The sequence below is a fragment of the Prionailurus bengalensis genome, chromosome B1 (genome assembly GCF_016509475.1).
Source record: "Prionailurus bengalensis isolate Pbe53 chromosome B1, Fcat_Pben_1.1_paternal_pri, whole genome shotgun sequence".
Lineage (NCBI taxonomy): Eukaryota > Metazoa > Chordata > Mammalia > Carnivora > Felidae > Prionailurus > Prionailurus bengalensis.
Genome location: NC_057344.1, coordinates 39,830,235 through 39,857,812, shown reverse-complemented (window position 1 = coordinate 39,857,812; position 27,578 = coordinate 39,830,235). Strand labels below are relative to the sequence as shown.

Below are 27,578 nucleotides of genomic sequence, written 5' to 3'. Positions count from 1 at the left end.
GGAGGAGCTAAAAAATGCTATCAATGAGTTGCAAAATAAAATGGAGACAACTACGGCTCGGATTGAAGAAGCAGAGGAGAGAATAGGTGAACTAGAAGATAAAATTATGGAAAAAGAAGAAGCTGAGAAAAAGATAAAAAAATCCAGGAGTATGAGGGGAAAATTAGAGAACTAAGTGATGCACTAAAGAGAAATAATCTACACATAATTGGTATTCCAGAGGAGGAAGAGAGAGGGAAAGGTGCTGAAGGTGTACTTGAAGAAATAATAGCTGAGAACTTCCCTGATCTGGGGAAGGAAAAAGGCATTGAAATCCAAGAGGCACAGAGAACTCCCTTCAGACATAACTTGAATCAATCTTCTGCAGACATATCATAGTGAAACTGGCAAAATACAAGGATAAAGAGAAAATTCTGAAAGCAGCTAGAGATAAACGTGCTCTAACATATAAAGGGAGACCTATAAGACTCGTGACCGATCTCTCTACTGAAACTTGGCAGGCCAGAAAGGAATAGCAGGAGATCTTCAATGTGATAAACAGAAAAAATATGCAGCCAAGAATCCTTTATCCAGCAAGTCTGTCATTTAAATAGAAGGAGAGATAAAGGTCTTCCCAAACAAACAAAAACTGAGGGAATTCGTCACCACTAAACCAGCCCTACAAGAGATCCTAAGGGGGATCCTGTGAGACAAGTACCAGAGACATCGCTATAAGCATGAAACCTATGGACATCACAATGACTCTAAACCCATATCTTTCTATAATAACACTGAATGTAAATGGACTAAATGCATCAACCAAAAGACAGGGTATCAGAATGGATAAAAAAAACAAGACCCATCTATTTGCTGTCTACAAGAGACTCATTTTAGACCTGAGGACACCTTCAGCTTGAGAGTGAGGGGATGGAGAACTATTTATCATGCCACTGGAAGTCAAAAGAAAGCTGGAGTAGCCATACTTAAATCAGACAAACTAGACTTTAATTTTTTTTTAACGTTTATTTATTTTTGAGACAGAGAGAGAGACACAGCATGAACGGGGGAGGGGCAGAGGGAGAGGGAGACACAATCAGAAGCAGGCTCCAGGCTCTGAGCCATCAGCCCAGAGCCCGACGCGGGGCTCGAACTCGCAGACGGCGAGATCGTGACCTGAGCTGAAGTCGGACGCTTAACTGACTGAGCCACCCAGGCGCCCCAGACAAACTAGACTTTAAATTAAAGGCTGTAACAAGAGATGAAGAAGGGCATTATATAATAATCACAGGGTCTATCCATCAGGAAGAGCTAACAATTATAAATGTCTATGTGCCGAATACAGGAGCCCCCAAATATATAAAACAATTACTCACAAACATAAGCAACCTTATTGATAAGAATGTGGTAATTGCAGGGGACTTTAACACTCTACTTACAGAAATGGATAGATCATCTAGACACACAGTCAATAAAGAAACAAGGGCCCTGAATGATACATTGGATCAGATGGACTTGATAGATATATTTAGAACTCTGCATCCCAAAGCAACAGAATATACTTTCTTCTCGAGTGCACATGGAACATTCTCCAAGATAGATCACATACTGGGTCACAAAACAGCCCTTCATAAGTATACAAGAATTGAAATCATAGCATGCATACTTTTAGACCACAATGCTATGACGCTTGAAATCAACCACAGGAAAAAGTCTGGAAAACCTTCAAAAACATGGAGGTTAAAGAACACCCTACTAAAGACTGAATGGGTCAACCAGGCAATTAGAGAAGAAATTAAAAAATATATGGAAACAAATGAAAATGAAAGTACAACAATCCAAACGCTTTGGGATGCAGCGAAGGCAGTCCTGAGAGGAAAATACATTGCAATCCAGGCCTATCTCCAGAAACAAGAAAAATCCCAAATACAAAATCTAACAGCACACCTAAAGGAAATAGAAGCAGAACAGCAAAGACAGCCTAAATCCAGCAGAAGAGGAGAAATAATAAATAGCAGAGCAGAAATAAACAATATAGAATCTAAAAACACTGTAGAGCAGATCAACGAAACCAAGAGTTGGTTTTTTGAAAAAATAAACAAAATTGACAAACCTCTAGCCAGGCTTCTCAAAAAGAAAGGGGAGATGACCCAAATAGATAAAATCATGAATGAAAATGGAATTATTACAACCAATCCCTCAGAGATACAAGCAATTATCAGGGAATACTATGAAAAATTATATGCCAACAAACTGGACAACCTGGAAGAAATGGACAAATTCCTAAACACCCACACCCTTCCAAAACTCATTCAGGAGGAAATAGAAAGCTTGAACAGACCCATAACCAGTGAAAAAATTGAATCAGTCATCAAAAATCTCCCAAGAAATAAGAGTCCAGGACCAGATGGCTTCCCAGGGGAGTTCTACCAGACGTTTAAAGCAGAGATAATACCTATCCTTCTCAAGCTATTCCAAAAAATAGAAAGGGAAGGAAAACTTCCAGACTCATTTTATGAAGCCAGTATTACTTTGATTCCTAAACCAGACAGAGACCCAGTCAAAAAAGAGAACTACAGGCCAATATCCCTGATGAATATGGATGCAAAAATTCTCAATAAGATACTAGCAAATCGAATTCAACAGCATATAAAAAGAATTATTCACCATGATCAAGTGGGATTCATTCCTGGGATGCAGGGCTGGTTCAACATTCACAAATCAATCAACGTGATACATCACATTAATAAAAGAAAAGATAACCATATGATCCTGTCAATCGATGCAGAAAAGGCCTTTGACAAAATTCAGCAACGTTTCTTAATAAAAACCCTTGAGAAAGTCGGAATAGAAGGAACATACTTAAACATCATAAAAGCCATTTATGAAAAGCCCACAGCTAACATCATCCTCAATGGGGAAAAACTGAGAGCTTTTTCCCTGAGATCAGGAACACGACAGGGATGCCCACTCTTGCCGCTGTTGTTTAACATAGTGTTGGAAGTGCTAGCATCAGCAATCAGACAACAAAAGGAAATCAAAGGCATGAAAATTGGCAAAGATGAAGTTAAGCTTTCACTTTTTGCAGATGACATGATACTATACATGGAAAATCCGATAGCCTCCACCAGAAGTCTGCTAGAACTGATAACATGAATTTAGCAAAGTTGCAGGATATAAAATCAATGTACAGAAATCAGTTGCATTCTTATACGCTAATAATGAAGCAACAGAAAGACAAAGAAACTGATCCCATTCACAATTGCACCAAGAAGCATAAAATACCTAGGAATAAATCTAACCAAAGATGTACAAGATCTGTATGCTGAAAGCTTATGAAGGAAATTGAAGAAGATATAAAGAAATGGAAAAGCATTCCATGCTCATGGATTGGAAGAATAAATATTGTCAAAATGTCAATACTACCCAAAGCTATCTACACATTCAGTGCAATCGCAATCAAAATTGCACCAGCATTCTTCTCGAAACTAGAACAAGCAATCCTAAAATTCATATGGAACCACAAAAGGCCCCAAATAGCCAAAGTAATTTTGAAGAAGAAGACCAAAGCAGGAGGCATCACAATCCCAGACTTTAGCCTCTACTACAAAGTTGTTATCATCAAGACAGCATGGCATTGGCACAAAAACAGACACATAGACCAATGGAATAGAATAGAAACTCCAGAACTAGTCCCACAAACATATGGCCAACTCATCTTTGACAAAACAGGAAAGAATATCCAATGGAAAAAAGACAGTCTCTTTAACAAATGGTGCTGGGAGCACTGGACAGCAACATGCAGAAGATTGAAACTAGACCACTTTCTCACACCATTCACAAAAATAAACTCAAATTGGATAAAGGACCTGAATGTGAGACAGGAAACCATCAAAACCCTAGAGGAGAAAGCAGGAAAAACCTCTATGACCTCAGCCACAGCAATTTCTTACTTGACACATTTCCAAAGGCAAGGGAATTAAAAGCAAAAATGAACTACTGGGACTTTATGAAGATAAAAAGCTTCTGCACAGCAAAGGAAACAACCAACAAAAGTAAAAGGCAACCAACAGAATGGGAAAAGATATTTGCAAATGACATATCGGACAAAGGGCTAGTATCCAAAATCTATAAAGAACTCACCAGACTCCACACCCGAAAAACAAATAACCCAGTGAAGAAATGGGCAGAAAACATGAATAGACACTTCTCTAAAGAAGACATCTGGATGGCCAACAGGCACATGAAAACATGTGCGGCGTCACTCCTTATCAGGGAAATACAAATCAAAACCACACTCAGGTATCACCTCACGCCAGTCAGAGTGGCCAAAATGAACAAATCAGGAGACTATAGATGCTGGAGAGGATGTGGAGAAATGGGAACCCTCTTGCACTGTTGGTGGGAATGCAAATTGGTGCAGCCGCTCTGGAAAGCAGTGTGGAGGTTCCTCAAAAAATTAAAAATAGACCTACCCTATGACCCAGCAATAGCACTGCTAGGACTTTACCCAAGGGGTACAGGAGTACTGATGCATAGAGGCACTTGTACCCCAATGTTTATAGCAGCACTCTCAACAATAGCCAAAGTATGGAAAGAGCCTAAATGTCCATCAACTGGTGAATGGATAACGAAGTTGTGGTTTATATACACAATGGAGTACTACGTGGCAATGAGAAAGAATGAAATATGGCCCTTTGTAGCAACGTGGATGGAACTGGAGAGTGTTGTGCTAAGTGAAATAAGCCATACAGAGAAAGACAGATACCATATGGTTTCACTCTTATGTGGATCCTGGGAAACTTAACAGAAACCCATGGGGGAGGGGAAGGAAAAAAAAAAAAGAGGTTAGAGTGGAAGAGAGCCAAAGCATAAGAGACTCTTAAAAACTGAGAACAAACTGAGGGTTGATGGGGGGTGGGAGTGAGGGGAGGGTGGGTCATGGGTATTGAGGAAGGTACCTTTTGGGATGAGCACTGGGTGTTGTATGGAAACCAATTTGACAATAAACTTCATATATTGAAAAAAAAATCACAACTAAAATGGAGAGGATTTTGGCAATGCAGAGCAAAAGCTATTTAAAAAGCTGTAAAATTTTGCTCCTGGAAGTTAGGGAATTATGTCGAAAGGAGAACAGGTTAATTTTGAGATGTATGTAGTATCATTTCTTACAACGGAAAAAAGAGGAAATGGGAAGAAATCGGAAATGAAGTTAAATGAAAAAAGAAGAAACAACCAAAAAATATTCATATGTTCGTAACCCTAATGAAGCTCTGTGTTGGTTAGATGTGGCCTGGACATTGTAATTATCATGTGTTGAATACCTGCTTTGTTTCAGATTCTGTGGCAACACATTACATATATTATTAACTTTAGCCTTCCCAGCAGTACTGTGAAGGACATGCTGTTACAAGTGTGGTTTTTATCAAGAAATGTATGTATTTGGTTTTCATCTTGCACAGGGGCTTCTAAAACACTTGTAATTTCCTCAGTGGAGAGAGCTGCCAAAGTATTCCTTGTTATGTTAATTAGGTGATCTTTGGCCTCTACTGAAGGGTGGGACTGGTGACCTGGAGAACCCACCCTGTGATTTGAATGTTGGAACTCTCAGTCCCACAGCCAGCATCTGGGGAAGGGAGAGGGGCTGGAGGTTGAATCAGTCATAAACGACCAATGGTTTAATCAATTGCCTTGGTAATGAAGTCTCCATAGAAACTCAAAGGATGGGGTTCAGAGAGCTTCTGGGTTGGTGAACACTTGGAGATTTGGGGAGAGTGGTAGCCTGGGAGAGGACATGGGAGCTCCATACCCTTTCCCTATGTCTTGCCTTGTGCATCTCTGCCATCTGGCTGTTCCTCAGTTATACCCTCTTATAATACACCAGTAATCTAGTAGTAAAATGTTTCTCTGAGTTCTGTGAGCTGCTCTAGTAAATTAATCAAACGTGAGAAGGGGGTCTTGGGAACCTCCAATCCATAGCTGGTCGGTCTGAAGCACAGGTGGTACCTTGTGCTGGTGACTGACATCTGAAGGCAGAGTCAGTCTTGTGGGACTGAGCCCCTATCTGTGGCATCTGACACTGTCTCCAGGTACATAGTGTCAGAATTGAGTTGAATTGTAGGACACCCAGCTGGTGTCTGAGAATTGCTTGGTAGTGTGGGAACCTTCACCCAACAATGGAAATTGAGTGTAGAACCTTTGGACTCTTAATTTATTGATGAGGAAGCTGAGACAGGGTGTGATTCAAATTCCAGTTGGTCTAACTTGGAGTCCAGACACTTAACCCACCATGTTACACCCTTGGTCCCAAAACACTGCTTCCACTAGAAGACACTCTTCAGAAGGAAAGGACAGAAAAAGTGAGTATAACTTTCTTTAGTGTAGAGGGGGGACAACTTTCAATAGATTATTAAGAGTGATATATTGTGGGTTTTGTATTTACCAAGAGCTAACTAAATAAGGGTACATTAGGGTAAACCTTAAAATGAGGGATTTAGGGGCATCTGGGTGGCTCAGTTAGTTAAGTGTCTGACTCTGACTGTTGATTTCAACTCAGGTCATGATCTCATGGTTCTTGAGCCCATGTTGGGCTCTGTGCTGACAGAGTGGAGCCTGCTTGGGATTCTCTCTCCCCCTCTCTCTGCCCCTCCCCTGCTTGTGTGTGCACACACTCTCTCTAAATAAATATCTTTTAAAAATAATAAAATGAGGGATTTAGGCTGGCTACAGTGAAAAATTTCCTGAATTAACCATTCACATGAGTTCCTAGTGAGCCCTAAAATAAGCTTTCATATTACAAAATAAAAGAGGCTAGATTATTATCTTTCTCATTGTGTTATTAAATAGTTTCTCTCTCTCTCTCTCTCTCTCTCTCTCTGGCCTAAAGCTAGAGGGCAAATTAATTTCTCTTTTGTACCATATAATAGTATAAATAGTTGGTCTAAATGAAACATTTTGCTTTCACTTTAACCAATAATAGTTCTCTTTATTTGCCTACCATATTGGCAGGTGTAAATGTAGAATGTGCATCGTCTTTAGATTGTCCTAAGAGCATCTAGTAAAGTGGTAAGCTCTAAGCTTAGGGACTCTGGAGTGGTGGGACTTCTCCCTTCAGACTGAGGCTCATCTAGTCTTCTGCTGGAAGCCAGAAGGAGATTCAGAAGTCCAAACCAAAGTGATAGAAGGCAGAGCATCTCAAACTTTAAAGGGCATGCAAATCCCCACAGAGCCTTGCTCACCCGGTGTCCTGACTTCTCCCGAGCTGCACTCGTAGGGGGGTGGGATTTTTTGAAGAAAGTTTGGACTTTGGAATCACACAAATTGATTGGGTTCACACAGTGATTTTGCAGAACCCTGGCCATGCACAATTATCTAATGCTTGTGAGCCTCCATTTTTTCATGTGCTAAATGGAGAAAATACCCAGATTGTGAGGTTGACATATTGTCAAATGGAAGATATGTGAAACTAGTAAATTCAGGGCCTGCCACACCTTAGCACGTGATGAATGTAAGGTCCTACGTAGTCCCGGTACACACAGGACGTGAATGATGTTAACCAAATTCTGTTTTATAGTAGAGGCACATGTACAAAAGGGCAACTCTTTATGTGTGTATGTGTGTGTGTGTGTGTGAGCGCGCGCACGTGTGCACGTGTTCAGGCACGCATGTGTGTGCAAGCACAGTTATGTGTTCACAGAGTAAGGAATGAGACACCCTAGAACCTTAGAGGGCAGGCATTCGAGAAGCACTCCTGTGAAGTTTACACAGGTGCACTTCGTCTCTTATTAGTCTTTCAGATGCTTTGTCTTTCTGCTTTTTAAAACTTTTTTTCTAATTCTTAGCAGACTTAGATAAAAAAAGGCATGTAGAGCTGAAGATGGACCAAGCGTTGCTGCTCATCCATAACGAACTACATGGAACAAACCTGACTGTCTACTGGAATTCTGAACGCTGTTATCATGTAGGTATTATGTTCATGCTCACAGTTTTGTTTGCTTTGGGCTGTTTGATATGATCCTCAGTGCTCTCACAGTTGTTTTCTTGTTAACTTCAGTTCTATAGGTAAGGAAACATACAGGCTGTATACCAGAAGATGTATAATCAGGGAGAATGCCTAGCAGTGAACAATGCCAGTCTCTTAACTTTCCCCCCACCCATCTTTTGAAAACTCAGTTCTCAGTGATGAGAAAAAGGGATAGACCATATTTTATTTTACTCCTCTAACACATAACCCTCTTGTTGGACCAGAGAAGAAAGGAGTGGGACACCTGGGTATTCTCCAGGGGCAAAGGTCGTGAGGACAATGGGGAAGCTCAGGTTGAGGCATGGCAGTTATTCCAGGGATCTGCCCTCCTGATCATAAAGGATTTATTTTTATTAAGTTCTTTACTACAGTTAACATATAGTATTATATTAGTTTCAAGTGTACAATATAGTGATTCAACAGTTCTGTACATTGCTTAGTGCTTATCAAGATCTGTGTATTCTTTTTAAAAATTTTTTTTAATGTTTATTTTTGAGAGAGAGAAGAGAGAAGAGAGAAGTTTTGAGAGACTAGCAGGGAAGGGGCAGACAGAGAAGGAGACAGAGAATCTGAAGCAGGCTCTGCGCTGTCAGTTGAAAGCCTGACATGGGGCTCGAACCCATGAACCGAGAGATCGTGACCTGAGCTGAAGTTGGACACTCAACTGACTGACCCACCCAGGCGCCCCAAGATCAGTGTACTCTTATCCCTTCACCTATTTCACCCATCTCCCACCCACCTCCCCTCTGATAACCATCAGTTTGTTCTCTATGGTTAAGAGTCTGTTTCTTGGTTTGTCAATCTCCCCTTTTTTTTTTTTCAATTGTTGATAAAGGGTTTATTTTATCTCAAGGTATAATTACTAGACCTTGCTGCTTTTTAAGTACAAGACTGTTCTTCCAGGTAAAATAAAATCATCTTCATTTCCAAATTGAGCACTTCAGTGTACCACCTTCAGAGGAGGAATTTTAATGTACAGATTTTCCTCCCATGGATTGCATCCCCCCGTAAATTGAAAATACTTTAAGACAAAAATGCATTGAATACACGTAACTTACTGAACATCATAGTGTAGTCCAGCCTTCCTCACACATGCTCAGAGCACTTACACTAGCCCACAGCTTCTCATTCACTGACCCCCAGGGTTACATGGCTGACTGGGCTTTGTTTTGCTGCTGCTGACTTCCATCATGACAGAGGGTCCTACTGCATAGTGCTAGCCCAGGAAAAGATGAAAATTCAAAATTCCAAGTACAGTTTCTACTGAATGCATATTGCTTTCATACTATGATAAAGTTGAGTAACCATAAATCGAACTACAGTAAGTCAGAGACTATTTAGGGACCTGTTTACCATAAATAGCTTTTAAAAAACAAACAAACAAACAAATCCCCAGTGTGCATACCAGCTGAAGAGGTGATGGATGGTCCCCCCTCTGTTTGATTAAACTCACTGAGAGCTCTACAAAGTTATATGAAGCAAAGAAAATGTATAGTGTTAAAAAGTATACATAGCAAAGACAAAGGAAAGCTTTATCTATGTGAAGGACCTAAAAGAAACTTGAAAAAAATATCAATAATAGCTGAATTTCAAAGCCACAAGAATCATAGATAATTCAGAGAATGAGCAAAATGTCTTCTAAACAGACAATAAAGGCCTAAAATTTACAGAAAAACAATGTGAGGGGGAAAAAAAGAGTGCATTGCCAGGGTATTAGCCATAGGACAACTAAAGCATCTTTAGAATAAAAACAGTAGAATAACTGATACAAAACAGTGATGCTGGTGACAGTAAAGAATCAAAAAACAGAATTAGCTACCTGAGACCAGCTCGGGGAGAAAAACTGCTAATTTATTTACAAGAGCGTGGAGATAATTTTGTTTTAGGAAAATGTGTAAAGGGGTGGTAGAGTTTTCATTGAAACATAGTTGTAGAAAATGTCCCATAATTCCAGAGAAGACTTTATAGTCTAGAAATTGGAAAGACACTTTATGAGCCTGTAATGGTTAACCAGAAAATAGAATTGAGACATAACCTGTTTTAAATTTGGAACATTAATGATAATTTTTAAGTCTTTAAGCAAATATAGAAATACATATTCAAAGGAATGCAAATTTTAATAATTTGTTCCATAAGCCAGATAATAAATACCTGGAAACGGTGGGCTTACCAGTTGAAGATATGTCCTCAAGATAAGTTATCTGGCTAAATGAGAATTTCCTTTCCTTAAAGTAGAAACACTTAAGAGACATACACATTAAAAAACACATAAACATTAAAAAAAACGTGTCGACTAGATTTCATAGCTTCAAGACAGCTAAAGATCCCATGTGTCAGCAAGTGATTTGTGTGTGTGTGTGCTTTAAAAGAGAACAAAAATGGGAAGAAGGTTAGTATTGTAATGTTAAATATGAGTAATTATTATAGTTGACTTAACGTAAGGTGTAAATGACAAAAAAAGAAAACAAAAATTGTTTTTTAGCATCATAAACAGTATTCCTCAGCAGATCTGGAGGTGGTGAGAAGGGAGAAGCAGTGAGTGGGAGACAGAAATCCTGGGCTTTCATTGCAGTGAAGGAATCCAAAGTGGTGATCTGTTACTTTTGACTGTTAATTATTTTCAGATGTAAATTAGTATAAGCAAGGCCATTTAGTTTTCTTTTTTTCCCTTAGGTAGATATGTTCTAAGTATGATAAATATAATAATGTTACTGTATCTTTAAAATATTATTAAAAAAGAAGAATATACAGGGGCGTCTGGGTGGCTCAGATGGTTCAGCAACCGACTTCAGCTCAGGTCATAATCTCATGGCTTGTGAGTTCAAGCCCTGAATTGGGCTCTGTGGTGACAGCTCAGAGCCTAGAGCCTGCTTTGGATTCTGTGTCTCCCTCTCTCTCTCTCTGCCCCTCCCCTGCTCACACTCTGTGTCTCTCTTTCAAAAAATAAATAAACATTAAAAAAAAAAAAAGGAACAACATCAGTCATAGGGGTCCCAGAAGATGAAGAGAGAGAAAAAGGGGTAGAAGGGTTATGTGAGCAAATCATAGCAGAAAACGTTCCTGACTTGGGGAAAGATACAGGCATCAAAACCCAGGAAACACAGAGGACTCCCATTAGATTTAACAAAAATCAACCATCGACAAGGCATATCATAGTCAAATTCACAAAATACTCAGGCAAGTAGAGAATCATGAAAGCAGCAAGGGAAAAAAAAAGTCCTTAACCTACAAGGAAACACAGAAGCCGACCTATTTGCAGCAGACCAGGTTTGCAGCAGACCTATCTACAGAAACTTGGCAGGCCAGAAAGGAGTGGCAGGATATATTCAATGTACTGAATTAGAAAAATATGCAAACAAGAATCCTTTATCCAGCAAGGCTGTCATTAAAAATAGAAGGAGAGATTAAAAGTTTCCCAGACAAACACAAATTAAAGGAGTTTGTCACCACTAAACCAGCCCTGCAAGAAATTTTAAGGGGGACTCTCTGAGGGGAGAAAAGACAAAAAAAAAAAAAAAAAAAAAGACCAAAATCAACAAAGACTAGAAAGGACCAGAGAACACCACCAGAAACTCCCAACTCTACAAGAAACATAATGGCAATAAATTCATATCTTTCAGTAGTCACTTTAAATGTCAGTGGACTAAATGCTCCAATCAAAAGACATAGGGTAATAGAATGGATAAGAAAACAAGATCCATCTATATGCTGTTTACAAGAGACCCACTTTAGACCTAAAGACACCTTCAGATTGAAAGTAAAGGGATGGAGAACCATCTATCATGTTAATGGTCAACAAAAGAAAGCAGGAGTAGCCATACTTACATCAGACAATCTAGACTTTAAAATAAAGGCTGTAACAAGAGATGAAGAAGGACATTATATCATAATTAAGGGGTCTATCCATCAGGAAGACTTAACAATTGTAAACATTTATGTGCCAAATGTGGAATCACCCAAATATATAAATCAATTAATCACAGACATAAAGAAACTCATTGATAATAATACCATAATAGTAGGGGACTTCAACACCCTACTCACAGAAATGGACAGATCATCTAAACAGAAAATCAACAAGGAAACAATGGCTTTGAATGACACACTGGACCAGATGGACTTAACAGATATATTCAGAACATTTCATCCTAAAGCAGTGGAATACACATTCTTCTCCAGTGCACATGGAATGTTTTCCAGAATAGGTCATTACTGGGACGTAAATCAGCGCTCAACAAGTACAAAAAGATCGAGATCATACTGTGCATATTTTCAGACCACAACGTTATGAAACTTGAAATCAACCACAAGAAAAAATTTGGAAAGGTAACACATACTTGGAGACTAAAGAAAGTCTTACTAAAGAATGGATGGGCTAACCAAGATGTTAAAGAGGAAATTAAAAAGTACTTGGAAGCCAATGGAAATGATAACACCACAGCCTAAAACCTCTGGGATGCAGCAAAGGCGGTCATAAGAGGAAAGTATATAGCAATCCATGCCTTCCTAAAGAAGGAAGATAGGTCTCAGATACATCAACCTAACCTTACACCTTAAAGAGCTGGAAAAAGAACAGCAAATAAAACCCCAAACCAGCAGCAAACAGGAAATAATAAAGATTAGAGCAGAAATCAATGCTATTGAAACCAAAACAACAACAACAACAACAACAAAAAACAGTAGAACGGTCAATAAAACCAGAAGCTGGTTCTTTGCAAGAATTAACAAAATTGATAAACCACTAGCCAGTTTTACCAAAAAGAAAAAGGAAAGGACCCAAATACATAAAATCAAGAATGAAAGAGGAGAGATCACAACCAACACAGCAGAAATACAAACAATAATGAGAGAATATTATGAGCAATTACACACCAATAAAATGGGCAATCTGGAAGAAATGGACAAATTCCTAGAAACATATAAACTACCAAAACTGAGACAGGAAGAAATAGAAAATTTGAACAGACCCATAGCCAGTAAAGAAATTGTGAATTAGTAATCAAAAATCTCTCAACAAACAAGAGTCCAGGGCCAGATGGCTTTCCAGGGGAATTCTACCAAACATTTAAGGAAGAGTTAACACCTATTCTCTTGGAGCTTTTCCAAAAAAATAGAAGTGGAAGGAAAACTTCCAAACTCTTTCTATGAAGCCAGCATTACCTTGATTCCAAAACCAGACCCCACTAAAAAGGAGAACTGTAGACCAGTTTCCCTGATGAACATGGATGCAAAAATCCTCAACAAGATATTAGCCAACCATACCCAACAATACATTAAAAAAATTATTCCCCATGACCAAGTGGGATTTATACCTGGAACGCAGGGCTGGTTCAATATCTGCAAAACAATCAATGTGAATCACATTGATTGATTTTCACATCAATAAAAGAAAGGACAAGAGCCACATGATCCTCTCAACAGATGCAGAAAAAGCATTTGACAAAATACAGCATCCTTTCTTGATAAAAACCCTCAAGAAAGTAGGAATAGAAGGATCATACCTCGAGATCATAAAAGCCATATATGAAAGACCCAATGCTAATATCATCCTCAATGGGGAAAAAATGAGAGCTTTCCCCCTAAGGTCTGGAACAAGACAGGGATGTCCACTTTCGCCACTGTTATTCAACATAGGATTGGAAGTCTTAGCCTCAGCAATCAGACAACACAAAGAAATAAAAGGCATCCAGATCAGCCAGGAGGAGGTCAAACTTTCAGTCTTTGCAGATGACATGATACTTTATATGGAAAACCCAAAAGATTCTGCCAAAAAACTGCTAGAACTGATTCATGAATTCAGCAAAGTTGCAGGATATAAAATCAATGCACAGAAATCAGTTGCATTCTTATACATCAACAGTGAAGCAACAGAAAGAGAAATCAAGGAATCGATCCCATTTACAGTAGCACCAAAAACCATAAAATACCTAGGAATAAATCTAACCAAAGAGGTGAAAAATCTATACACTGAAAACTATAGAAAGCTTATGAAAGAAATTGAAGACACAAAAAAATGGAAAAAGATTCCATGCTCCTGGATAGAAAGAACAAATATTGTTCAAATGTCAATACTACCCAAAGCACTCTACATATTCAATGCAATAGCTATCAAAATAACACCAGCATTCTTCACAGAGCTAGAACAAACAATCCTAAAATTTGTATGAAACCAGAAAAGACCCCGAATAGCCAAAGCAGTCTTGAAAAAGAAAACCAAATTAGGAGGCATCACAATCCCGGACTTCAAGCTGTGTTTGTTACAAAGCTGTAATCATCAAGACAGTATGGTACTGGCACAAAAACAGACACTCAGATCTATGGAACAGAATATTGAACCCAGAAATGGACCCACAAACGTATGGCCAACTAATCTTTGACAAAGCAGGAAAGAATATCCAATGGAATCAAGACAGTCTCTTCAGCAAGTGGTGCTGGGAAAACTGGACAGCGACATGCAGAAGAATGAACCTGGACCACTTTCTTACACCATACACAAAAATAAACTCAAAATGGATGAAAGACCTCCATGTAAGACAGGAAGCCATCAAAATCCTCAAGGAGAAAGCAGGCAAAAACCTATTTGACCTCAGCTGCAGCAACTTCTTCCTCAACACGTGTCTCTCTGGAGGCAAGGGAAACAAAAGCAAACATGAACTATTGGGACCTCATCAAAATAAAAAGCTTCTGCACACTGAAGGAAATAATCAGCAAAACTAAAAGGCAGCTGACAGAATGGGAGAAGCTATTTGCAAATGACATATCAGATAAAGGGTTAGTATACAAAATTTATAAAGAACTTATCAAACTCCCCACCCAAAAAACAGAATCCAGTGAAGAAATGGACTAAGACATGAATAGACCCTTCCCCAAAGAAGACATCCAGATGGCCAACTGACACATGAGAAAACGCTCAACATCATTCATCAGGGAAATACAAATCAAACCCACAATGAGATACCACCTCACTCCTGTCAAAAGGGTTGACATTATCAACTTAGGCAATGATAGATGTTGGGAAGGATGCAGAGAAAGAGGATCTCTTTTTTACTGCTGGTGGGAATGCAAACTTGTGCAGCCACTCTGGAAAACAGTATGGAGGTTCCTCAAAAAATTAAAAATAGAACTACCCTACGACCCAGCAATTGCACTACTAGGTATTTATCCAAGGGATACAGGTATGCTGTTTCAAAGGGGCACATGCACCCCAGTGTTTATAGCAGCACTATCAACAATAGCCAAAGTATGGAAAGAGCCCAAATGCCCATCGATGGATTCATGGATAAAGAAGAAGTGGCATATGTATACATTGGAGTATTACTCAGCAATCAAAAAGAATGAAATCTTGCCATTTGCAACTACCTGGATGGAACTAGCGGTTATTATGCTAAGCAAAATTAGTCAGAGAAAGACAAATATCATATGACTTCACTCATATGAGGACTTTAAGAGACAAAACAGATGAACATAAGGGAAGAGAAGCAAAAATAATATAAAACAGGGAGGGGGACAAAACATAAGAGACTCTTAAGTATAGGAACAAACAGAGGGTTACTGGAGGGGGTGTGTGAGGGGGGATGGGCTAAATGGGTAAGGGGCGTTAAGAAATAAACTCCTGAAATCATTGTTGCACTATATGCTGACTAACTTGGTCGTAAATTAAAAAAATAAATAAAATGGTAAAAAAAAGAAACATAAAAGAATATTGAATTATTTAATAACTTAAAATGTAATCTTAATGCTGTGATGTCATAAATATTTGGTACATGAACAAAAAGAAAGATTTTTAAATCTTGGTAAGGTTAATGAGGAACTAATGTATTGTAATTTTTCTTATTTGACTACTGTTTGGGCACATATGAAAAGAACCATTAAAATGATTATTTTTTATCCAATAATGTAATTTTTGGAAATTTATTTTAGGGAAAGAATTTAAAGGAATAAGAATATCATGTGTAGGAATGCCTGGGTGACTCAGTTGGTTAAGTGTCCAACTCTTGATGTCCACCCAGGTCATGATCTCATGGTTCATAAGATGGAGCCTTGAGTCAGGCTTCACGCTGACAGTGCAGAGCTTGTTTGGGATTCTCTCTGCCCCTCACCTGCATATACATGTGCATGCACATGCTCTCTCTCTCTCTAAATAAATAAATTAATTAAAAAAAAAAAAGCACAGGGACGCCTGGGTGGCTTAGTCAGTTGAGCATCCGACTTCAGCTCAGGTCATGATCTCGCCATTCATGAGTTCGAGCCCCACATCGGGCTCTGAGCTGACAGCTCAGAGCCTGGAGCCTGCTTCAGATTCTGTGTCTCCTCCTCTCTCTGCCCCTCCCCTGCTCATGCTCTGCCTCTCTCTGTCTCTCAATAATAAATAAATGTTAAAAAAAAATTTTTAAAAAGCACATCATGTACAGATCTTTAGAAGCAATATGTTATATAAATTATGTATAACATAAATTAAAAATGTAATTACATATACTGTATGTTTATCTTTTTTAAAAAATATTTATGTATTTATTTTGGGAGAGAAAGAGCATGAACGGGGAAGGTATGGGCAGAGAGAGAATCCCAAGCAGCTCCATGTTGTAAGCTCAGAGCCCAACATGGGGCTTGATCTCATGAAGCCTGTGAGATCATGACGTGAGCCGAAATCAGGAGTTGGTTGCTTAACTCAATGAGTTACCCAGATGCCCCTATATTTATCTTTCAGAACATAATTTATATAAATTACACATAAGAAGATTAAAAAAGTTTTGAAAGCAGCCTAAATACATTTTTAGTATGTAATGGACTATAAAGCAATCATTACAAATTTTAAATATGCAAATTAGGTAGAATGATGGAAATTTACTCATTAAACAATATGTAACACAATGGAATGCAAGGCAATATATGCTCTATTTATTAATTGTATGAAAAATCTACCCATGAGTAAAGATTGTATGGCAACACATAGTTATATAGGCAAATTTTATCTAAATTATTGGAATTTAAAAGTTTTTTTGTAAGTATGAAGGAAAATGGGTGCCTGGTTGGCTTAGTCACTTAAAGCATCCAACTCTTGGTTTCGACTCAGGTCATGACCTCGTGGTTTCGTGGTTTTGAGCCCCACATGGGGCTGACAACATGGAACCTGGTTGGGATTATCTGTCTCCCTGTCTCTCTGCCCCTCCCCCTCTTGTGCTGTCTCTGTGTCTCTCAAAAATAAATAAACTTAAAAAAAATTACAAGTATGAAGGAAAAGTCACCTCAGGATTTCAGATGGGTGGGTGTTCATGTGCTCCAACAGCCACCTGACTTTCAAACACCTCTCACAGTGGCTTGTGTTTCTGTTTTACAGTGCTCATTTCAGGTTCTAGTAAATGTTTCCTGGAGTGGAAAACCTGGGAAGCCTAGCACTGCGGCGGTTGCTGTGAGCACCCAGCATGGATCTATCCTGCAACTTAATGACACTGTGGAAGAGAAGGAAGTTTGTAGGTTCGTATCTGCTTTAATGTGATCTGCTGACACCTGCATTTTCTATTTTTTCATCCCTATTTGGTTTTCAGCTTTTCCTTCCTTCAAAATACAGTATTTTTAAATATCTATCCTGGTCTGTCACTGCCTTGATGACATTACCATAATCCACTCCTTATTTCCTAATCTAACCATTTTTCTTAAATTTACCAAATTTTTGTAGGCTGGAATATAAATTTGGAGAATTTGGAAACTATTCACTCTTGGTAAAGCACGTCCATAATGGAGTCAATGAAATTGCTTGTGACGTAGTTGTCAATAAGAATCCAATTGACAGTAACCTTCGTACGTATATGCTGTTTGTTAATTTTTTAAAATTTGTATTTCAAAGATTTTAGTTTTTGAGTACTGCTTGTGACACTTTGTGTACTTTAAAACCTGAATTATAGGTTATCTGTCTTATTTATTTATAATGTATTTATTGTATTTATTTATATTTATTGTACAGTTGTATTATAAGTACATTATATTTATTGTATACTTATGATGTATTTATTGTATTGTTAGTGTATGCTAAGAAAATTATGTGATATTTAAGAAAATTATATGACCAACATATTCTCATAAGTGTTATTTAGTTTAATTATGAAGATAAATAACCAAAAAAAAGTTAATGCAATGGGAACAAACTGGAAATAGGGAAAATGACTGTCAAGTATCTTCCTTGTTTTAGGATATAGGGCACAGTATTCTCTGTATGTGTCTTACATGGACCATCCAGAAGACCCTTAGATTAAGGAGGGACTGTTCATTCTCTAATAACTCCACTGAAGAAAATCTGTCAGTCTGAGCCCCCATTAGATAATATAATAACCCCCAGGAGCATTAATAAGTACTTGTCTACAGTGAAGCTTTTGAAGACCATAGGGTCAGGTCAAAAGAATGTAAGAGCCCCCCCAAAAAGAATGAAAGAACCAACATGGGACAGTTGAAGCATTAAAAAGAATAAGGAATGTCATTGATGGAAACACATTGTATGTACAAAAACCAAAGTTTGTTATGAAAAAAAAAAACAAAGCTGAGGGTGCCTGGGTGGCTCAGTCAGTTAAGTATCCTACTCTTGGTTTCAGCTCAGGTCATGATCTAATCGTTCATGAGATTAAGCCCCAAGTTGGGTGGCTATGTGCTGACAGCATGGAACCTGCTTGGGACTCTCCCTCTCTCCCCCTCTCTCTCTCTCTCTCCCCCTCCCCTACGCACTCTCTCTCTCAAAATAAATAAGTAAATTTAAAAACAACAACAACCAAAAAACAAAGCCCCTTCCCTACACAAAAACAATACTTTGGTTGCCTTCGGAGATAACAAGGACCACCTGATGTTAACTGGAGTGACTTAAAATTATCAATTGAAAGGAAGGATCTAAGCATTTATCCTGCCTTTCCCGTTTTTGTTTGTTTTGTTTTGTTTTTGTTTTATTTTTATTTTAGAGCAGGGGAAAGGGGGCAGAGGGAGAGAGAGAAAGAATTATAAGCAAGCTTCTTGCTCAGCACAGAGCCTGATGCATGGCTCAATCCCACAACCCTGGGATCATGACCCAAGCTAAAATCAAGTCAGATGCTCAACCGACTGAGCCACCAAGGCATCCCATGCCTTTCCTGTTTTAATTGTATTTTAGCATAACCATGTAGTCTGAGATGATGAGGGTAAATTCTTTAGGGAATAATTCCAGCTAATGCATGTGACAGAATGGCAGAATATATGGTAATCCTTAATGAAGGAATTGATGTACACAAAAGTCATGAGTGGATGAAACCATCACATGAAAGGGGAACTTGAGGCTTCCCCCAGCTGACACATGCATTGGGCACATGGGCATTTGCAGCAGGTGCTCCTGATGTGCAGTGGGAAAGACACAGCTCCATCTGTGAAGCATTCTTGCCAAAAAAAGTTGAACTTTTTTTAGTCAAGTCTTTACAGCTAATTTCCCCTTTATAAAACCTTTGGAGGATAGAAGAACAAGTCCAGTGACACCATGAGGAAATACACTGACAGATCTAGAAAAGGAGACGTACTAATAGACGACTTATTTCAAACAGGTCAATGGCTACTTATGATTAGCCATAACATAAGCTGACTGAAGAGCCATAACAAGCAAATACAAAATGGGAACCATGTTTGTGTCCTGGTCTGAACACAGTAACTACAAAAAACCTTTTTGAGATAACTAGAGAAATTGGAATATGGTCGCAGTGTTAGCCAGAGAATTGTTAATGACATTGTGATTATATAACAAAGGGTCCATTTTTAAGAAACTTTTAATTTTGAAGTAATTTTAGAAACATTGCAAAGAGGAGTTCCCATTTACTTTTCTCCTAGCTTCCCCTAAACTATGTAATCATAGTACAGTTATCCCATACATACGATCGAAACAAGGACGTTAACATCGGTATAGTGCTATTAACTGATGTATAGGCTTTTCAGATTTCTCCAGTTGTCCCTTCTAAGGCTCCCCGCTTTTGGTCCAGGATGCAGTTCAGGATCCCACAGCCCATTTAGTTGTTGGGTCTCTGCAGCCTTTTTTTCTTTCATGATCTTGACACTTTTGAAGAGGACTGGTCAGTTATTTTGTTATTTGCACTTGCTTGCAAAGTGCAACATGTTTTCTCTTAACTAGGTAGAGGGCGTGCATTTTTGGTAGATTAAGCCTTCTCAGTGTGCCATGTCAGGAGTTGCATGATGCTGACATGTCTTTTATGAGGTCTGTGCTTTAGAGATACATATGGAAGATGGATGGAGGAGATGACATGATGTCTGGGATTTGCTTAAAAATACTATAGGCAAGGGGTGCTTCTGGGTGGCTCAGTCGGTTAAGTGTCTGGCTCTTGATTTCGGCTCAGGTCATGATCTCGCGGTTTGTGGGATCAAGCCCCACATCGGGCTCTGAGCTGACAGTGCGGAGCCTGCTTGGGATTCTCTCTCCCCACCTCTTTGCCCCTCCCCCACTCATACTCTCTCTCTCAAAAAAAATAAATAAATAAAAAGCAGAGGGAGAGTAGCAGTAGATGAAGCAAGAGTGACAGTATGTTGATAATACTGGATAATACTACGCATCTAGGGATGCGTATATGTGGGCGTATTATACAAATCTCTGTTCTTTTGTAGATGTTTTATATTTTTCATAATGAAAATTAGCATTCCCCTAATGATGAGTGTTCTCAATTATTTATAGGAATATAGGAAAGTTAGCATGAGAATATAGGCTTTTCCCTCACTTGTTTCCATTTTTGTTTGCTTTTTTGACTTACAGATGAAATGTAGTGACGTGACAGCTTCAATGCTTATGATGACGTTTTGGTGATACCGTGTTTTCTTTGATTTTTCTAGCTGTGTGTGTCGCTTTCCTTATTGGTGTGGCAATCATCATTGCAGTCTCATTTCTCAGGTTTTTACTGAGGTAAGCAGATGTTAGGGGAGGACACAGTTGGGGGGAGTAGAATATAGAAAAAGGATATTCAGGATAGTTTGACTCTTTAAATGACTGTTATTCTTTGATTAAATGAATGCTTATGTGTCCTCCATGGCCAGTCCAGTCCTGGGTATTAGGGACCATTGTAGAATAAGCGATGGTCCCTGACTTCAGGGAAATGATAACTAGTTTGAATGGATCTTTGCCTTCAATCCTCCCAAATGGCTAAAAATTAGAAGAAAATGCTTGAAAAGGCATTATTTCCAGAAAGAATCTTGCAGCTTGCTTTTGTAGTGAGTGGGAGAAGCCTGGGCTGATTTCAGGAAGCGGCTGCCCCACTGTGTTCTTCGTCCCCCTCTCTGGCTCTGAGCCTCGAGGCCGCCCTCTGGGCCAGCATCCCAACTCCTGCCAGCTGGGCATCCAGCGCAGAGATGGAAGATGGGGGGCTGGACCTTTACACCTCGGCATGGACTCGCTTTGCCCTGGTTAGGACGGGCAGGCAGCTTGGCGAGGGGATTCCTTCTCCCCTGTCTGTCTGGTTAACAGTGAGTCGGGTGAGAGTGAATTAGTAGACTGGAAAAATAAAAAAACAAGAAAGTAAAATAGATCCAGGCCTGTGGTGCCTGGGTGGTTCAGTGGGTTTAGAGTCCAACTTTGGTTCAGGTCATGATCTTGCGTTTTGTGAGTTTGAGCCCCATGTCAGGCTCTGTGCCGACAGCTTGGAGCCTGGAGCTACTTTGGGCTTTGTGTGTGTGTGTCTCTCTCTCTCTGCCCCTTCCCTGCTCACGCTGTGTCTCTCTCTCTCTCAAAAATAAATATTAAAAATAGATCTAGGCCTGGCAGATCACCGTTCAAAGGAAAGTTCTTTCATGTTTTTAAAGAAATAAGATTGATTGGAATGCTTCGCCTGTTAGAGTCTCATAAATCACAAGGTGTTATGGGTGAGCCATATCTAAACTAGAAAAAAGAAAACCTAGTCTAAGTCTGCCTGCCACCTTGGGGAAACCCAGCAGCTTTGGGGAGTGTATGAAGTCTGGCCCTCTTCCCTTTGTGCATCCCAGAAATATAAGGGTCTGGAAGGATAAAAGGACTACTTCTTGCTCAGAAGCATATTTTTCACTTAACTGCTTTTTAGGGGCAGAGTGTAATTTTAGCAGAGGGGTTTCATTTCTTTGAATTAAGCCATTGTCTTGTCAATCTTTTGATAAGATAAGATGCAGATACTGTTCCAGTTTATTACAGTGTATTCATTTGGTGCTTTCAATATGAATGGCTCTATGACATCACTTTCTAAGGTAATTGGTCTCTGATCTGGAGCTCTTGCACAGGGAAGAAATCGCACCTCACTCCACTGTGGAATTGAAATTGCATGTGATTCTGCCTCTGCAGCCTTGTAGGCAGAATGCTCTGCTGGCAAGCGAGAGTCCCTTGTCCCTTGCTTATTACTTTTCAGTGTGCCCGTGGGAGTCCCGGAATGCTTAGGTTTGTCTGAACCAGAAGAATCTGAGGCAGTAGTAAGAATACAGGGTCTCTCGCCTTTCACTGAGAAGACAAGAAAATACAAGAAAATTAAGGGCGTTTTAAAAATTCTAATTTTTAAATATCTTAAGTTCTCCTTTCGGCCTTCCTTAGATGTCTCTGTTTTAATATTTTCATGTGGTGGTGATGTTACCAATGCTGAATGAGGTAGAAAGAAGAGTATGTTGTAGGGAAAAAAGAGAAGAAGTAAGAATATGTGCATTAAATATATGGTTCATGTTTAGAAACTGATCTGAACAAATAAACTGGAGAAAAAAACTTATGAGACAAATTGAACCAGCTGTTTGGTGATACTAGGAATTATTGATAATATTTTAAAATGTAATAATGGAACTGTAGTTCTGTTTTTAAAAAAAGAGTCTTTTATTTATTAGAGATCCATACTAAAATGATAAAATGATACCATGTCTGGGATTCTTTAAAATAATCAATCTAAGGCAGGAAAGGGGGCGGTGTGTGGGAGTGTGGATGAAGTAAGATCGACCACACATAATGATACTTTAAAATGTTTATTTCTTTGACTCGTATAGAATATGAACTTCAAATTAATTTTCTTTTAATATGCTATCCAGTCGTTTTGAAAAATTTGCCAAAGGGAATAAATTAACAGACTTTTTTATTTATTTACAGTTTGGATGACTTTCATAATTGGATTTCTAAAGCAATAAATTCACGGGAAACTGATCGCCTGATCAATTCTGTGAGTTATTAGAATGCATCATGTGTGGTCTGGGTGGTTTTCTAGATTTGGAATTTATAATTCTGTGTTTAATAATACTTATTGTCTGGCTTAATTAATGTTATTTATATTGTAGAGGGCCAGGTCATGTGTTCTGTATTCTTAATAAAGAGCAAGCAGCCTTCTCTTCGGCTCTGGTGAAGGGCAGGATCCCCTTCTCTTTTCTAGTGAGTTGGAACTTTGGGCTGCATTGTATGCACGATGTGGAGACATTTTTTCACTCTGCAGGCAGCACTGTTGGTAGGTACTAATACAGTTAGGTAGAGGGTGTCAAAAATAAGAGACATCCATATGAAATCTATAAATCAGTGGCCTCCTATGATGGTTAAACATATTGTGTTAAATTCATTACGGACATACTGCTGTCCATTTATGGACATACTTATTTGTAGCCTTGTACCAGATGCACTCATGGACCAGTTTTTTGTGGTCATTGATCAACATGGCAGCTGCAGGCTCAGCAGATAGCACAAAAACCAAATAACGTGGAAAACTAAACCTCTGGGTGGAATCTTTACAAAAGCAAATTAAAGGATTGTTCAGGACGAGTTTTACTCTCTATTCTGTTAATTTCTTCCCTAAAAAACAGATAACTGAAATTTACTTGCCAGCATTATGAACCGGCATGTTTCTCTCCCCGTTTTTCTGAAGGAGCTGGGGTCTCCAAGCAGGGCAGACTCACTCGGTGGCGATACTCAACCAGGAGGATGGTGTCCACCTGCCTCACCTCCGCGCCTCCGCTGTGTAGACACATTCAGGGGGTATGTGGGGCTCCCTTGGGACACGGTGGGCACAGGTATTCCAGGATCACATGTTTGCACATAAACACACTTCTAACTTAAGGTGTTTTTACGTATCATTTACCTTGTAGGGTAGGCAGGACTTATTGCTGTAAAAATAAATCAGTGGTCTCTCCCTTCTCAAAAACTGTCGTGATAGCAAATATAATAGTTGCAAGAGAGGAGTCGAGGGGTACAGCCAGAACGTTTCCACTGGTATGTAGATTCTTCTGAGTTAAGGTCATTCACCTATGGGCAGGCAGCTGCACACGGGGCCTCTATGACCATCTGTACCCCTGTGTCCGGTGAGCAGCTTGCCAAATGGGAGGCTGTGCCGGTCTGGAAGTGAAGCACCAGCCATTGCTGGTGTCTGTCCTGGCCCTTCCCCACTGCTAGCAGAACAGCTAGAATATCAGGCCCTTTTGGTAGCAAATCCACAGAGTTATACAACAAGTTGTTTTTCTTTTAGAGTTCAGGTAGAAGAGTGAGGGCTAGGACCCAACTCTGAAAATAAAGTGTAAAACTGTATAGCTTGAGCCATTTGCAATGACCTGGATGGGGCCAGAGAGTATGATGTTAAGTGAAATAAGCCAGTCAGAGAAACACAAATACCATATGATTTCACCCATATGTGGAATTTAAGAAGCGATACTAATGAGCAAAGGGATAAAAAAAGAGAGAGAGTGAGGCAAATGGAGAAACAGACTCTTAACTATAGCGGACAAACTGATGGTTACCTGAGGAGAGGAGGGTGGGGGGTGGAAGAAATAGGTGATGGGGATTGAGGAGTGCACTTGTGATGAGCACCAGGTGTTGTATGGAAGTGTTGAATCACTGTATTGTACACCTGAAACTAATATTACACTGTATGATAACTGGAATAAAAGTAAAACCTTAAAAAGAAAAACCTATATAGCTGAAAATAAACATCTAGGTGTCAGGCCTTCCATTTCTGCCCACGGAGGGCTTTTAAACTCCAGTGATAACCTTATAATTCTGTCCCAGCCTCCCCAGATGCTGAGTGCTCCTGGGGTGTATATTTGAAGCCAGGCAATAATGAGAGTAATGAACATTGGTAACAATTTTTGAATTCTTGCCCTGTGCCAGGCACTTCCTTGTCATAATTTATTCAGTCTCTCCACCACCCTATGAGGCATAAACTTTTAATATGCCTGTTGTACTGATGAAGAGTTAGGTAATTTGCCCGAGGTCGGCTGGGGACTAAGTGGGATAGCCAGGCAATAACCTCACTGACACACTAAAGTCTTCATTCTTCAGTATCCTGCAGAATTAGCATCAAACAGTCACATATTCAGAGTCTATTTTATCATATTCCTCTTTCTTTTTTTAATTCTCATTTTGCTGCTTTTAGAAATGAGATGTTCTCAGGTAGACTAACATTTATTAAGTGCCTAAAATATGCCAAGCACTGGTTAGGCACCAGGATATACATAATTCTCCTCAGTAGTCCCAGTGGCCCCTGTGGGTGTGTTTCCTCTCTTACAGAGAAGCACATTGAGGTAACTGATAAGAGTCTTGCCCTCGTAAGAGAGGAGGGCCCATGATTTGAGCCCTCAGCTCTAACAACTGTATGTCTTCTATTACAGTTCTTTAACCTGAGACTTCTAAGTGATTAGTGTGAAACTGAGTGATGGGAAACGTTTGCTTTGTTTTCAAGTTACACAGTTTAGCGTCAGTGTAACTTTCTTTTAAGAAATCACGTTGGAGGGGCGCCTGGGTGGCTCAGTTGGCTAAGCATCCGACTCTTGGTTTCAGCTCAGGTCATGATCTCAGGGTTCATTAGATCAAACCCCATATTAGGCTCTGTGCTTACAGTGTGGAGCTGCTTGGGATTCTCTCTCTCTTCCTCTCTGCCCCTCCCCCACTCATGCTGTCTTTTGTCTCTCTAAAATTAAGAAAAAAAAATCATGTTGGAAATGTTGGCAACAGAAGGGTTTTGTGTTAGGGCCTTAATTACAGTGATTAGAAAGAATGGCTTCCTGCTCTGTAAGTGTCCTCTGTGTTGTGATTGCCCCTTGTGAGTATAAATGTGTCTTTTACAGTTGGGCCATTCCTTGTCATGTGTGCAAGCTCTGAAAGTGTGCCCTTTGCTGCTTTACAGGATAGCTCTCATCCTTATGGTCTTCGTTAATTATGGAGGAGGAAAATATTGGTACTTCAAACACTCAAGTTGGAATGGTAAGATATTTCCTTAGGGTAGCATTGCTTGTGTAGAACCCCTCAAAGAAGCGTGGGCAAGAGAACCTCTCGGCATCCCCTCAGGAGCTCAGAGATGATGCCCCACCAGCCTCCTTTGAGTGCTGAGCTCCTGCCCCCATAGGATGATCTTTGGATGATTCCATTAACCCTTTTTGTTTTGTTCTTGTTTTTGTGTGCTGTGGCCTTGCAGTGGTTCACTGTGGTAACATGTAGACGTCTGAGCTCTGCTGCAGGACCATGGGCCTCTGCAGAAGCTGTTAAGAATTTAGTTGTAAACGATTTTTGTCATATTGTAGATATGTCTTTTTTAAAAAAATATTCTTAAAAAAATTTGTTTTAATGTTTATTTGTTTTTGAGAGAGAGAGAGAGCACAAGCAGGGGAGGGGCAGAGAGAGAGGGAGACATAGAATCCAAAGCAGGTTCCAGGCTCTGAGCTGTCAGCACAGAGCCTGACGTGGGGCTTGAACTCATGAACTATGAGATCATTACCTGAGCCGAAGTTGGACACTTAACTGACTGAGCCACCCAAGCGCCCAGATATGCTTTTATTCCAGCCACATGGGAGCTCTATCTTCTACGACTTATGGTCCTCCTCAGGGGTGCCATTGAACTCAGGTTGGTCCTGAGTGGTGGTTAGTAATGGCTGTGAATCTGGCTCAGTAGTTGGTTTAAGAATGGATTTTGAGTAACACTGCTCGAAGATAACAGACTTGTCTACACACTGCTACTTTGGCTCTCCCATGCCCAGTTATGTTCTTAGGAAGTGTCTCAGGCCTAGTGACCGGTTGCAGGGTCTCCAGGGAGTATCTGTGCGTGTTACTTCCCAGTGTTTTCCTGTGAACTCTGCGTGAGTTTACTTTCCATGTATATCAGTATATAATGGTGCCAATCTAGATTTAGGATGTATTTACATTCTAGAGTCCTTTTCCTTACTCTTGTTCTTGTGTTATTCTCCAGGACTGACGGTGGCCGACCTTGTATTCCCATGGTGAGTTGCAGTCTCCCACCAGCTCTTCCATAGGTCATCCAGGTTTTTGTTTTTTCAGCGGATGCTGGAGCCTTTCTCTGAGACCAGCCTTGAGTTCTGGGCCACAGGCCTATGTTACTCACAGGTGTCTGCCCTCATGAGGTCCTTCTGTAAATTGTGTTACTGGATAGTTCCTATACTTGGCACAGGGCTTGCATAAGGCCTGCTTATAAAAGATGAGTGATTTCAGAGGGAGCATTTTGTTACTGTAGATATGGTATTCGAGATCCTGGAATCTTGTAGGAAATCATAAATTCTGAATATGTAGTTAAATCCCATTCATCTTGAAAATAAATATAAAAATCAGTTCCTGAAAGAAATGTAGTGTATTGGCATCAGGAAATTCTGATAAGTT

General features: G+C 39.6%; 1 protein-coding gene across 3 annotated transcripts in view; it reads left to right on the top strand.

Annotated features, from left to right (window-relative positions):
- Positions 1-27,578, top strand: part of HGSNAT (heparan-alpha-glucosaminide N-acetyltransferase) — a 52,887-nt gene that overhangs the window by 12,086 nt on the left and 13,223 nt on the right. Inside the window, exons 2-9 of one of the 3 annotated variants that reach the window (XM_043562721.1) lie at positions 7,821-7,936; positions 17,337-17,473; positions 17,676-17,797; positions 20,837-20,906; positions 23,088-23,157; positions 23,848-23,957; positions 26,098-26,174; positions 27,154-27,184. In XM_043562721.1, the coding sequence (XP_043418656.1) occupies positions 7,821-7,936; positions 17,337-17,473; positions 17,676-17,797; positions 20,837-20,906; positions 23,088-23,157; positions 23,848-23,957; positions 26,098-26,174; positions 27,154-27,184 (733 nt within the window). Of the gene's footprint in view, positions 1-7,817; positions 7,937-17,336; positions 17,474-17,675; positions 17,798-20,836; positions 20,907-23,087; positions 23,158-23,847; positions 23,958-26,097; positions 26,175-27,153; positions 27,185-27,578 lie in introns of all 3 variants that reach the window. The other 2 variants (XM_043562712.1, XM_043562728.1) reach the window with 2 other exon arrangements.